The sequence below is a fragment of the Gorilla gorilla genome, chromosome 4 (genome assembly GCF_029281585.2).
Source record: "Gorilla gorilla gorilla isolate KB3781 chromosome 4, NHGRI_mGorGor1-v2.1_pri, whole genome shotgun sequence".
In the NCBI taxonomy this organism is placed as follows: Eukaryota; Metazoa; Chordata; class Mammalia; order Primates; family Hominidae; genus Gorilla; species Gorilla gorilla.
Genome location: NC_073228.2, coordinates 151,515,766 through 151,531,195, shown reverse-complemented (window position 1 = coordinate 151,531,195; position 15,430 = coordinate 151,515,766). Strand labels below are relative to the sequence as shown.

At 40.5% G+C, this 15,430-nt stretch overlaps 1 protein-coding gene across 4 annotated transcripts in view; it reads left to right on the top strand.

Moving 5' to 3' along the window:
- JAKMIP2 (janus kinase and microtubule interacting protein 2) overlaps positions 1–15,430 on the top strand; it is a 104,392-nt gene that overhangs the window by 28,390 nt on the left and 60,572 nt on the right. For all 4 annotated transcript variants that reach the window (XM_063706852.1, XM_055387390.2, XM_063706851.1 and 1 more), the window contains exon 3: positions 5,696–6,193. In XM_063706852.1, the coding sequence (XP_063562922.1) occupies positions 5,696–6,193 (498 nt within the window). The remainder of the gene's footprint in view (positions 1–5,695; positions 6,194–15,430) is intronic.

The window sequence follows — 15,430 nt, the reverse complement described above, 5'->3', positions numbered from 1 at the left end:
CACAATACGTACTGAAGAAACTCAGCTTCATCTTTGAACATCTCTTTCTGTTGGAAAAACAGTTACCATCTTAATAATGTAATATAGTAATGTTAGTCTTATCAGGATGATATGGGTACTTTTATATTTATGTTGTTGGTATTAATGTAATAGTGTATAATATTAATATATACATAGTATTTATTAAAATTAATATTATAATATCCACCATGTATTAATAGTTATTAATCTCTAATGTGTTCCAGCTTTTCTAAAGGGCTTTTGATCCATTGCCTATGTCAATCATCACAATAGCCATATGAGAATGATATTGACAACCCCAGTTTTCAGATGAGAAAACTGAGGCTGACAGGTGAAGCAAGGTTTCAGGTGCAAACACGAGGTGTCCAAGGTTTCAGAGCAAACAAGGAGGTGTAGGATCTTACCTGGAGCCAGCTCCTGGCCCACAATGTACTTTAGTGAGTCTTCTTTACATTGTTCTTATGTAAAGACTGTTTCTCACTTTTCTTATCACAAATTGTGATGAAACAAAGACTTCCTACATCATAGAGCCGCCCACGAGGTTAAATGCACTGATGTGTGTAAACCCTGTTTAGAAAGTTGCCTAACTCATATTAAACCCTCAATAAATGCTAGCTATTATATGGTTGAGCTGAAATTTTTCTCCATAAAACATCTCCATGTATCAAAATTGGTTTCTTTCTTCTACTAAATAATTTTCTTCATTTCAAAGTATTATCATCTTTATATTCTCATTGTTACTCAGGAATAGTTTATAATTTTGTATATTTGTTTTAAGATTTATATTAAGATTTAAAACTATATCCTTAGTGGTGCCATCTGCACTGCAAATAATTTTCAGAAAATTTTTATTGGCCTTTTTCCCCCAAAATTTCAGTCACATTGTTTGGCTTTTCTTCAGAATAAAACACTTCTTCCAGACTTAAAAAGAAGCCATAACTAGAAATCCTGCAAAAAAATGTCAGTTTTCATGACAACCAAAATAAGTAAACATAAAAACATGTCAAATGTTACTCAGTTCCTTTGAATTTTCTCTAGTTTTCATGGATTATTTTAAGGAATAGACAGTGTTTGTTTTTGTTTTTGTCTTCAGGCTGGAATACATGTTTCATGCACCTGTATTTTTACTTTTTTAAAAATAATTTCCTTCATCTCCCCTTCAGTTCTCATGCAAAAGCTTTGAGTTGATAATTTGGGGTAAATGACAGAATCATAGGAAGATACAATTTGATGCACCTCCAGAGAATTTGACATAAATAATTTTGGATCAAGGAGTATCTCCTATTATATCCAGTAATAATATTACCTTACACTTCATAGTACTTTACAGTTCAAGGTACTTTTCCGTACACAATCTAGTTTAACCCTAAAAATAACCCAGTTACAGACATTTTTAAGTGTAATCAAAAATCCTCAGAAGGATAAAGCAACTTTCTTAGAGATAGCAAATAGTGAAACAGGAATAAAAACCCAGAATTTCTTACCGTTTGTCCACTTTCAGTACAGTTTTTCACTGTTCTCAGAAGAATGGCTAAAAGTTTCCCTTGTTACCCACCAGCCATTGCAGTCATGATACTGTTCCAGATGCCTAGTGTAAGTGCATCCTGCAGAAATTGAAGATGACTAAATTCGTATCACTTGAGCTGAAGTAACTTCCCCAAGGTCTTATATGGAAGGTAAATTGTCGTAGTTTCTAAATCAATAGAAAACAAGGCTTTTCCTTTCAAAAAATGCATTATCTAGAATAAGAATCAGCAAACTCTTTCTGTGAAGGGCAAGATAGTGAATATTTTAGGCTTTGTGGACTAGACAGTCTCTGTGAAACTACTCAACTCCATTGTAGCATGAAAGCAGCCTTAAGCAATATGTAAATGAATGGGCATGGCTGTGTCCCAATAAACTTTATTTATAAAAACAGGAGCAAGATGGATTTGGCTCATGGGTGGTAGTTTGCCCACCCCAATCTAGAAGATGCCCACTTCCGTTCACTCTAGAAAGATTGAGAGTAAGATCTAGATTGTCCTTATTGAAGCACCAAGAGAAACACCTAGCAGACAGAAGTAAATTCTTATATGTTAGTGTTTTGTTTTGTTGTCATTTTATACTGGGAAGGGGTTGAGGAGGGGCTGATCTGGTAACCCTGCAAGCCTGTATTCTCTAAACTGTATGACAGAAAATATTATTCTTGCCTCTGGCTAGGGGCCTAGCCAGAGAGATATAACAGCATACATCCTTAGTTCTACACATGCCACCTGGTTTTTTATATATTGTTCTGGGAGCCACTGGGTATACAGAGATGAGGATGGCTCATTGGCAACTTTCTCAAAGTTACCAGCCTGTGGTACGGTAGAAGAGGAGGTGATGAGGACAGACAAGTGGGCAAAAAAATGCAAAGAAAACTGTGAAAACCACTACTAAGGAGGTGTTTCAAAAGTATACTGAGAAGACAAAGGTAGGAGAAATGAGCTTTGTCCTGGGTGAGTAGGGTGGCAGGACAGGAGAGGATGACCTCTAGCCAGGCCATGAGGAATGTGAGGATCCCAAAAGGAGCTGATGGAAGAATAAGTCAGGAAGAAGAAACTGTGGCATCTGGGTACGAGATGCAGGCATGTGCAGAAAATAGCATAATCCCCCCCACCTAGAGCACGGGACAGGTGAGGAGACAGAGAGGGAGAAGCAGGAGCTGGAAATCCAACCAAACCTTCCTGAGAGCCTGAAAGGTGAAGCTGGGCTGTTGAGATTTTATTCCACAACATAAAAGAGCCTGGGTGGTTTTGAGCAGACACGTAACTGAAACCGGAACTGAGCTTTACTAAGAGAATATCACCAGGAGTGTGGGAAAAGCTAGGTTCACCAAATGAACCTTTAAGAACTCCAGAGCAACACTGTCCAAGAGAAATATAATGTGAATCCCAAATGCAAGCCATATCTGTGAATTTAAAATTTCTTGTTAGCTGCAATTTTAAACAGTAAAAAGAAACAGAATCAGTTGTAATAATATCGTTTAGAATAACTTATCCAAAACATTATAGTTTCAATATGTAATCAATATAAAAATGATAAAGGAGATACTTTACATTCTTTACCTCACACTAAGTCTTCGAAATCCAGAGTATATTTTACATGGAGAGAAAATCTCAGTTCAAATTTGCAGTATGGTAACTAGTGGATGCCACATAGGACAAGCACAAGTCTAGAGCCTAAGAGAGAAGAGGCCTCCAGGAAGGGACTGTAGGTGTAAGCTGGAGGTGAGATCAGAGGATGGTTATTTGAGGATATCTGGCTGCTTGTTTCACCAAATCCTCTTGTGCCCCAAGCTCTTTTAGAATAACCATCATGGGAATAATTGCTGTGCCTTTAAAAATAAACTGTTCACAAAATACTATGCAAACTTAGAAAATACTGTTCTAGCTAAAGGTACGTTAACTATTAAGGTGAGTAAAATCTCAGACACTGTATATTAGTCAGGGTTATCTAGAGGTATAGAACTAATAGGATAGATGTATCTATAAAAGGAGGTTTATTAACGGGTATTGACTCACACAATCATAAGGTCCCACAATAGGCTGTCTGCAAGCTGATGAGCAAGGAAGCCAGTTCAAGTCCCAAAGCTGAAGAACTTGGAGTCCGATATCCGAAGGCAGGAGGCACCCAGCACAAGAGAAAGATGTAGACTGAGAGGCTAAGTGAGTCTAGTCTTTTCACCTTCTTCTCCCTGCCTTTATTCTGGCTTCCCTGGCAGCTGATTAGAATGTGCCCACCTAGACTGATGGTGGGTCTGCCTTTCCCAGTCCACTGACTCAAATGTTAATCTCCTTTAGCAACACCCTCACAAACACACTCAGAAACAATACTTTTCATCTTTCAATCCAATCAAGTTGACACTCAGTATTAGCCATCACAGACACTTTATATTACAGTGGTTACAATATGGAGTCTCAATCTTAAGATTTTTCAACTGGAAAGGCTCTTAACTATTATTTTGTAAAACCTTCCAATTTTACAGATGGTGGAGACTCAATATCACTCAACTAGCTATTACTCCTGGGACTACCCAATTTTCTTCCTTTTCTCTTCTTTTTTTTTTTTTTTTTTTTTTTTTTGAGACAGAATCTCACTCTGTCTCCCAGGCTGGAGTGCAATGGCGCAATCTTGGCTCACTGCAACCTCTGCCTCCTGGGTTCAAGAGATTCTCCTGCCTCAGCCTTCCCAAGTATCTGGGACTACAGGTGCCTGCCACCACGCCCAGCCAATTTTTGTATTTTTAGTAGAGACGGGGTTTCACCATGTTGGCCAGGCTAGTCTCGATCTCCTGACCTCAGGTGATCCATCCGCCTCGGCCTCCCAAAGTGCTGGGATTACAGACATGAGTCACTGCACCCGGCCCCCTTTTTCTAGGTTACTGTGTGTATGTGTGTGTGTGCATGCGGGGGTTGTGTGTATCACAGAGAGAGACAGAGAGAGAAGACAGAGACAGAGCCAAGCAGCAGAGATGAAGTGGGGGAAGAGGACAGCATAACAGGATCACGGAGAGGCTTTTTCAAGACACAAATGTCTGGGCCCCACCTGATCTACTGAATCAGAGACTCACAGCCAGATTAGATCAATAGGTAGTGCCATTGCTAATCTACAAGGAGGCCTATATTATCACAGGAAATTTAGCAAAACATAGAATAGTTTTAAACCAGAATTCCTGAGAGGTAAAAAGCTTATTCGAAATATTTTATCAAACTACTTGGAGTGTTGGCTTGCGGGGCAGGAAGGGAGAAGGAGGAGTGAGAGTGAAAAGGGACTCAAAGAGACATTCATGGCACATTCAGAAATAACAATGGTCACTAAAGCCCTTCATCAGAGAGAGGACCCAATGATCTGCAGTTTTGTTGTTGGTGGTGGTTTTTTGTTTGTGTGTGTGTGTGTGTGTGTGTGTGTGTGTGTGTGTGTGTGTAAAATTTGGGGCTGAAACTAACCTGCCATACTAAGAAAGGTAAGGTTGAGGCTATTATCAACTGTCTTCATTTTTCACCTCCTTGGCAGCAGCAGCATCTCTTCAAAAAAAAAAAAAAAAAAAAAAAAAAGAAAAGAAAAGAGGGAGAGGGATGCTCAATAATATCACTTGAGGCACTAATTTATTAGCCTTATCACACTATCAAACTGTGAGCTATTCTAAGACACACATTTATCAGTTTGGATCTAGCTAGGGTTGCGTAGTCTAAAAAGCTCTCCAGGCGATCTGTTTTGCAGTCCTCCCCGTAAAGGGAAAAACCATGATAGCGATACTTTCTAATTTTAAGGCGTATACCAGTCACATGGGGATTTGTTAAGATGCAAATTCTGAGTCATAGATCTGGGTCTAAGCCAGGGATTCTGTGCTTCTAACATGCTTCCTGGGTGATACCGAGGCTGCTTGTCTGCAGACCACACATTGCATAGTAAGGCCCCAGAACATCAAATATTCATCTGAACAAAGTAATATAAATATCCTCAGGTATTTCCTCCTTTTACACACTGTATTCCCAGCTTCAAGGCCTGTAGTTCTTTTTTCTCAGAGGGCCTGGAATTGAAAAAGAGATGAGGAATTAAGAGATCACAGCGGCCTGAGCTGCAAATCCTGCCTAGGAGCACACCCGTCCTTTGAGGCTCATTTCTCTTCACCCTTTCGCCTCTCTGTTTTTAGGTATCAAAGCTTGAAAGAGAAAAGACTCAAGAAGCGAAGAGGATTCGTGAGCTGGAGCAGCGCAAGCACACGGTGCTGGTGACAGAACTCAAAGCCAAGCTCCATGAGGAGAAGATGAAGGAGCTGCAGGCTGTGAGGGAGAACCTTATCAAGCAGCACGAGCAGGAAATGTCAAGGACGGTGAAGGTACGTGACGGAGAGATCCAGAGGCTCAAGTCTGCTCTCTGTGCTCTCCGAGACGGCAGCAGTGACAAAGTAAGGACAGCGCTCACCATTGAGGCCCGGGAGGAGGCCCGGAAACTGTTTGACACAGAGCGCCTTAAGCTCTTACAGGAAATTGCGGACCTGAAAACGGCCAAGAAGCAGGTGGACGAGGCTCTGAGCAATATGATCCAAGCAGATAAAATCAAGGCTGGGGACCTTCGGAGTGAGCATCAGTCCCACCAAGAAGCCATCTCGAAGATCAAGTGGGAGTCGGAGCGGGATATTCGGAGGCTGGTTAGTACAGTAATCCCATCAGACCCATGTAGAACCCATCTCTTCCTGGTTTCAGAGCTCTGTGGGATTTGCTTCTTCGTGTGTTTTCTTGTCAGTGGATTGTAAACAGTGCCTACCTTTTGTCCAGTGCTCTATCCAAGATAGATCAGTATGTAGGTAGGTAGATCAATCGAGAGATATGCTCAGGCCAAAATTGAAATTGTACAGTGTAAGAGATTTTGGAAATCACCTTTCTCATAAAAACTGGATTCTCCAAGGACCATATATATGGAAAGTATATCCAAGGACCATATATATGGAAAGGACTCCTGTTTTCTTAGATATTTATAAAAATATTCTAAATCATGGATTCTTCTAAAGTCAGCATGTTTTTGTGGGCTTTTCCTTTGTAGAGTTTTATTGTTTGTTTGTTTTTATAGAGGGTAGGAGAAGACTTTCATGATGTCTGAAAACAGCAGCTACTGAGAACATCTTGAGTCTTTTCTTCCAGAAACCATGACTGAAAAAAGATACAAAATGATAAAATCCCTAGTCATTTTAAACATAGATATTTTTCCCAAAGTATACAGGAGTCATTTAAAACAGGAGCCATTATAATTTTTAAATTGGATGTCATCCCTAAGTAGGTTGTTTGCTATTTATAGTTCCCAAGACTTACTTCAGCCCCTACAGAGTTGGTCTTTCCTTCTAACATGTTTGACCAAAAACCAGGTAGGCCTCTCACTATGCTTAAATATAATACAAATATAATTATCATCTGAAAATTAGAATGTCCTAGGTTGACCTTGTTTAATTATTTTGGACCAAAAAATTTTATGTTCATCTGCATTCGGATGTTTAGCATCTGTTACATCTGTTACATCTTACTTTAATGTTATCACGTCAACTATCGCCTGTTAGAATGTACTTTATGCTTCTCCGGAAATAAGGCTTTTTTTAGGAAAAACTACACTTTTCCTTTTTTGTCTTCTAGTTCTAAGCAATTACTTTCTGAGAATTCTAACTATGTTCCTCGGGTGATATCTCTAGGCTTTTAATTTTAAGTTCAAGGTGGTTACCATAGAGCATTTTTAAAAGTTAATGTTTATTTTTCTTTATACTGCAATAGAGTGTAACTGTAAAATATTGCCATTGCCACATTTTCTGAATTCTTTATGTCTACTCATTCTATTGCACTGTTTGACAATAAAGACCAAACACAGTGCAGAAATATCGGTCTCTGCCCTGCCTTTGGTTTTTGAAACGACAGTGACTGATGAAGAAAGAATCAGGACTTCGAACTCTGGAGTTGGCAGGTAAGTATTCAATGAAAAGGCAGCTTTGCATTAAATATTTTCATTTGTTGATGGTTTTCAATATAAAATCTATAAGTATATCCACTTGATCTGCTAATTTTTGCACGACTTCCTTTCACCGGCGTATTGCTGAAGTAGGCATGAAATCCCTTTTAATAACAACGTGAAGGGGAGGGGCCAAGATGGCCGAATGGAAACAGCTCAGGTCTGCAGCTCCCAGCGAGACCAACGCAGAAGGCAGGTGATTTCTGCTTTTCCAATCGAGGTACCCAGTTCATCTCACTGGGACTGGTTTGGCAGTGGGTGCGACCCACAAAGAACGAGCAGAAGCAGGGTGGGGCGTCGCTTCATGTGGGAAGTGCACGCAGCCAGGTGACCTCCTTCCTCCAGCAAAGGGAAGCAGTGACAGACTGTGCTACCTGCCCAAGGTACTACGCTTTTCCCATGGACACTTGCAATCCACGGATCAGCACATTCCCTCATGAGCCTGCACCACCAGGGCCCTGGGTTTCAGGCACAAATCTGGGCAGCTGTTTGAGCAGGCACTGAGCTGCAGGAATTTTTTTTTTTTTTTCATACTCCAGCGATGCCTGGAACTCCAATGAGTCAGGACCACCGTCCAATCTCCTGGAAAGGGGGCTGAAGCCAGGGATCCAAGCAGTCTCACAAGCGGGTCCCAGTCCCACTCCCATGCTCCCATGGAATATAAAGCAAGATAAGAAACACTGGCTTGAAATTCTCACTGCCAGCACAGCAGTCTAGAGTCAGCCTGAGATGATTGAGTTTGGTGGGGGGAGGAGTGACCGTCATTACTGTGGCTTTAGTTGGTGGTTTTCCCCTGACTGTGCTAAGGCGACTGGGAGATTTTTGGACTGGGCGGAATTCACCACAGCACAGCAAAGCGGCTGTGGTCAGACTGCTTCTCTAGAGTCCTCCTCACTAGGCAAGGTCTCTCTGCAGGAAATCCAGCAGCTCCATTCAGGGGCTTACAGACAGAACTCTCATCTCCCTGGGACACAGCACTTGAGGGGAGGGGCGGCTGTGGTAGCAGCTTCAGCGGATTTAATCTTTCCTGCCTGCTGGCTCTGAAGATACTGGCTGATCCTGACAAGGGAGATTCTCCCAGCACAGCGCACCAGCTCTGCTAAGGGACAGACTGCCTCCTCAAGTGGGTTCCTGACCGCTGTGCCTCCTGACTGGGAGAGACCTCCCAGCAGGGACCAACAGACACCTCATACAGGAGAGCTCTGGCTGGCATCAGGCCAGTGCCCCTCTAAGATGAAACTTCCAGAGGAAGGAGCAGGCAGCAATCTTTGCTGTTCTGCAGTCTCCACTGGTGATACCTAGGCAATAAGGGTCTGGAATAGACCTCCAGCAAACTCCAGCAGACCTGCAGAAGAAAGGCCTGACTGTTTGAAGAAAAACTAGCAGACAACAACAAACAAAACTAAAACAGCAGCAACAACAACATCAACAAAAAGACCCTCCCACAAAAACCCCATCCAAAGGTCATCAGCCTCAAAGATCAAAGGTAGAGAAATCCACAAAGATGAGGAAAAAACACCGAAAATCGCAAAAGCCAGAATGCCTCTTCTTCTCCAAACGTTCACAACAACTGTCCAGCAAGGGCACAGAACTGGATGGAGGATGAGATGGACAAGTTGACGGAAGTAGGCTTCAGAAGGTCAGTAAATAACAAACACCTGTGAGCTAAAGGAGCATGTTCTAACCCAATGCAAGGAAGCTAAGAACCTTGATAAAAGGTTACAGGAACCGCTAACTAGAATAACCAGTTTAGAGAGGAACATAAATGACCTGATGGATGTGAAGAACACTGCACGAGAACTTTGTGAAGCATACACAAGTATCGATAGCCAAATCGACCAAGCAGAAGAAAGGAGATCAGAATTTGAAAACCATCTTGCTGAAATAAGGCATGCAGACAAGATTAGAGAAAAAAGAATGAAAAGGAATGAACAGAGTCTCCAAGAAATATGGGACTATGTTAAAACACCGAACCTACAATTGACTGGAATACCTGAAAGAGATGGGGAGAATGGAATCAAGTTGGAAAATACACTTGAGGATATTATGCAGGAGAACTTCTCCAACCTAGCAAGACAGGCCAACATTCAAATCCAGGAAATACAGAGAACACCACTAAGATACTCCATTAGAAGATCAACCCCAAGACACATAATCATTAGATTTTCCAAGGTCAAAATGAAAGAAAAAATGTTAAGGGTAACCAGAGAGAAAGGCCAGGTCACCTAAAAAGGGAAGCCCATCAGACTACCAGCAGATCTCTCAACAGAAACCCTACAAGCCAGAAGAGAGTAGGGGCCAATAGTCAACATTCTTTTTGTTTGTTTGTTTTGTTTTGTTTTGTTTTTTTGAGACGGAGTCTCGCTCTGTCACCCAGGCTGGAGTGCAGTGGCGCGATCTCGGCTCACTGCAAGCTCCGCCTCCCGGGTTCATGCCATTCCCCTGCCTCAGCCTCCCGAATAGCCGGGACTACAGGCGCCCGCCACCATGCCCAGCCAATTTTTTTGTATTTTTAGTAGAGACGGGGTTTCACCATGTTAGCCAGGATGGTCTCGATTTCCTAACCTTGTGATCCACCCGCCTCGGCCTCCCAAAGTGCTGGGACTACAGGTGTGAGCCACAGTGCCCGGCCATCAACATTCTTGAAGAAAATAATTTTCAACCCAGAATTTCCTATCCAGCCAAACTAAGCTTCATAAGTGAAGGAGAAATGAAATCCTTTCCAGACAAGCAAATATTTTATCACCACCAGGCCTGCTTTGCAAGAGCTCCTGAAGGAAGCGCTAAATATGGAAAGAAAAAACCAGTACTTGCCACTGCAAAAACACACCAAAATATAAAGACCAATGACACTATGAAGAAACTGCATCAATTAGTGTGCAAAATAACCAGCTAGCATCATGATGACAGGATCAAATTCACATATAACAATATTAACCTTAAATGTAAATGGGCTAAATGTCCCAGTTAAAAGACACAGACTAGCAAATTGGATAAAAAGTGAAGACCCATCAGCGTGCTGTATTCAGGAGACCCATCTCACATGCAAAGACACATGTAAGCTCAAAATAAAGGGACAGAGGAAAATTTGCCAAGCAAATGGAAAGCAAAAAAAAGCAGGGGTTGCAATCCTAGTCTCTGATAAAACAGACTTTAAACCAACAAAGATCAAAAAGACAAAGAAGGGCATTACATAATGGTAAAGGGATCAATTCAACAAGAAGAGCTAACTAACCTAAAAATATATGCACCCAATACAGGAGCACCCAGATTCATAAAACAAGTTCTTAGAGACCTACAAAGAGACTTAGACTCCTACACAGTAATAGTGGGAGACTAACACCCCACTGTCAATATTAGACAGATCAATGTGATAGAAAAATAACAAGGGTATTCAGGACTTGAACTCAGCTCTGGATCAAGTGTACCTAACAGAACAGAACTCTCTATTCCAGATCAACATAATACACATTATTCTCATGCCACATGGCACTTATTCTAAAATCAACCTCATAATTGGAAGTAAAACACTCCTCAGCAAATGCAAAAGAACTGAAATCACAACACACAGTCTCTCAGACCACAGTGCAATGAAATTAGAACTCAGGATTAAGAAACTTATTCAAAACCACACAACTACATGGAAATCAAACAACCTGCTCCTGAGTGACTACTGGGTAAATAACAAAATTAAGGCAGAAATCAAGAAGTTCTTTGAAAACAATGAGAACAGAGAGACAATGTACCAGAATCTCTGGGATACAGATAAAGCAATGTTTAGAGGGAAATTTATGGCACTAAATGCCCACATCAGAAAGATGGAAAAATCTAAAATCAACACCCTAACATCACAATTAAAAGAACTAGAGAAGAAAGAGCAAACAAATCCAAAAGCTAGCAGAAGACAAGAAATAACTAAGATCAGAGCAGAACCGAAGCAGATAAAAACACAAAACACCCTTCAAAAAATCAATGAATCCAGGAGCTGGATTTTTGAAAAAATTAACAAAACAGACCACTAACTAGACTAATAAAGAAAAAAAGAGCGCACCAAATAGACACAATAAAAAATGATAAAGGAGCTATCACCACTAACTCCATAGCAGTACAAACTACCATCAGAGAATACTATAAATGCCTCTACACAAATAAACTAGAAAATCTAGAAGAAATGGATGAATTCCTGGACACTTACACCCTCCCAAGACTAAACCAGGAAGAAGTCAAATCCCTGAATAGACCAATAACAAGTTCTGAAATAGAGGCAGTAATTAATAGCCTACCAACGAAAAAAGCCCAGGACTAGACAGATTCATAGCTGAATTCTACCAGAGGTATGAAGAGGAGCTGGTACCATTCCTTCTGAAACTATTCCAAACAATTTAAAAGGAGGGACTCCTCCCTAACTCATTTTATGGGGCCAGCATCATCCTGATACCAAAACCTAGGAGAGACAACAAAAAAAGAAAACTTCAGGCCAATATCCCTGATGAACATCGATGCGAAAATTCTCAATAAAATACTGACAAACCAAATCCAGCAGCACATCAAAAAGCTTATCCACCATGATCAAGTCAGCTTCATCCCTGGGATGCAAGGATGGTTCAATGTATGCAAATCAATAAATGTAATCCATCACATAAACAGAACCAATGACCAAAACCACATGATTATCTCAATAGATGCAGAAAAGGCCTTCAGTAAAATTCAACATCCCTTCAGGTTAAAAATTCTCAGTAAACTAGGTATTGGTGGAACAAACCTCAAAATAATAAGAGCTATTTATGACAAACCCATAGCCAATATCATACTGAATGGAAAAAACTGGAAGCATTCCCTTTGAAAACCAGCACAAGACAAGGATGCCCTCTCTCACCACTCCTAGTCAACATAGCATTGGAAGCTCTGGCCAGGGTAATCAGGCAAGAGAAAGAAATCAAGCGTATTCAGATAGGAAGAGAGGAAGTCAAATTATCTCTGTTTGCAGATGGCGTGATTCTGTATTTAGAAATCCCCATCATCTCAGCCCAAAACTCCTTAAGCTGATAAGCAACTTCAGCAAAGTCTCAGGATACAAAAGCAATGTGCAAAAATCACAAACTTTCCTATACACCAACAATAGACAAGCAGAGAGCCAAACCATGAATAAACTCCCATTCACAATTGCTACAAAGAGAATAAAATACCTAGGAATACAGCTTACAAGGGACATGAAGGACCTCTTCAAGGGGAGCTACAAACCACTGCTCAAGGAAATAAGAGAGGACATAAACAAGTGGAAAAACATTCCATCCTCATGGATAGGAAGAATCATCATCATGAAAATGTCCATACTGCCAAAAGTAATTTATAGATCAACACTATTCCCATCAAACTACCATTGACATTCTTCACAGAATTAAAAAAAAAAACTACTTTAAATTTCATATGGAACCAAAAAGAGCCCATATAGCCAACACAATCCTAAGCAAAAAGAACAGAGCTGGAGGCATCACACTACCTGACTTCAAACTCTACTACAAGGCTACAGTAACCAAAACAGCATAGTACTGGTACCAAAACAGATATATAGACCAATGGAACAGAACAGAGGCCTCAGAAATAACACCACACATCTACAACCACCTGATCTTCGACAAACCTGACAAAAACAAGCAATGAGGAAAGGATTCCCTACTTAATACATGGTGCTGGGAAAACTGGCTAGGCATATGCAGAGAACTGAAACTGGATCCCTTCCTTACACCTTATACAAAAATTAACTCAAGATGGATTAAAGACTTAAATGTAAAACCCAAAACCATACAAACCTTAAAAGTAAACCTAGGCAGTACCATTCAGGACGTAGGCATGGGCAAAGACTTCATGATGAAAACGCCAAAAGTAATTGCAACAATTGCCAAAATTGACAAATGGGATCCAATTAAACTAAAGGGCTTCTGCACAGCAAAAGAAACTCGCATCAGAGTGAACAGACAACCTACAGAATGGGAGAAAATTTTGCAATCTACCCTTCTGACAAAGGTGTAATATCCAGAATCTATAAGGAACTTAAACAAATTTACAAGAAAAAGCAAACAACTCCACCAAAAAGTGGGCAAGGTATATAAACAGACACTTCTCAAAAGAAGACATTTATGCGGCCAACAAACATGAAAAAAAAAAGCTCATCATCTCTGATTATTTGAGAAATGCAAATCAAAACCACAATTAGATACCATCCCACACTAGTCAGAATGGCAATTATTAAAAAGTCAAGAAACAGTAGATGCTGGTGAGTCTGTGGAGAAATAGGAACACTTTTTGCACTGTTGGTGGGAATGTAGATTGGTTCAACCATTGTTGAGGACAGGGTGGTTATTCCTCAGGGATCTAGAACCAGAAATACGTTTTGACCTAGCAATCCCATTACTGGGTATACATCCAAAGGACTATAAATCATTCTACTAAAAGGCACATTCACACGTATGTTTATTGCAGCATTATTTACAATAGCAAAGACATGGAACCAACCCAAATGCCCATCAATTATATAGACTGAATAAGGAAAATGTGGTACATGTGCACCATGGAATACTATGCAGCCATAAAAAAGAATGAGTTCATGTCCTTTGTAGGGACATGAATGAAGCTGGAAGCCATCATCCTCAGCAAACTAACACAGGAACAGAAAACCAAACACTGCATGTTCCCGCTCATAAGTGGGAGTTGAACAATGAGAACACATGGACAAGGGAGGGGAACATCACACACTGGGGCCTGTCAGGTGGTGGGGGCAAGGGGAGGGAGAGCATTAGGACAAACACCTAATGCATTCGGGGCTTAAAACCTAGAGGACCGGTTGATAGGTACAGCAAGCCACGATGGCACATGTATACCTATGTAACAAACCTGCACATTCTGTACATGTATCCCAGAACTTAAAGTAAAATAAACATTAAAATTTTAAAACGTAAATCTGAGCCACCTTATGAGTAGTTCACAAACTGCATGAACACAGAATAACATAGGAAACTTTTTTGATAGCGCAGATATACTCATCTTCATTTTTTCCTTCTTTTTACTCTGTGCCTACCCCTACCCCAAGCTCCATTTTTGGAACTGGAAGGGAGAGAAATGGGAGTTGTTCTGTCTAGAAAATTTCCCCAGAGAATTCTGGTTTATACCCTTTCCCATCTAAGTAGGGCTTTGGTTGATTTTCAGTATTTTGAGATCAGAGTCCATGCTCATAACTGCTACGCAATAAAGCTTTCTCAATGCTAATTACTATATATCCCACAGGAAACCACTTTGGGAAATGCTTAAAGTATATGAATAATCTTAAAGCCAGTATAGCATAGTACCTAACAGAATGGGCTCTATAGTTAGAAGATTCCATTAAAAATAAGGCTTCACAACTTACTAGACATATGACTATGACCAAGTTTTTAAGCTTTCAGGTCCTCAGGCATCACCTGTAAAATGATGATGACTGAACCTACTGAATAGGATTGTTATAAAATAAGGCACATTAAGCTCTGAGTATAGTACCCTGAATATAGTGAAAGATCAATAAATGTCAGCTATGATGATGGTGATAATGAGGCTGAATGTGGGCAGTAATAGAATGATTTCTCAACAAGTTTAACAAGGTGAGTACATAAAAAACAACTAGAGCTATGTCAACTCATAAAATGTAACTAGAGCTATGTTAACCTGCAAATAAAAGTAATGCTCCAGATGACAAATCTGACAAATGAACATGCTGCTCAGTTAAGAAAAACACAGGTCTCAAGTCTTCTACAAGGAGACGGAAACCAAAGACAATGCTATTATTCCCAATTAATGGGACAATATTGAATTCTTACCAAGTTATCAGATGATATTACAAGATCATGCAGAATTTAGCCCAAAGCTC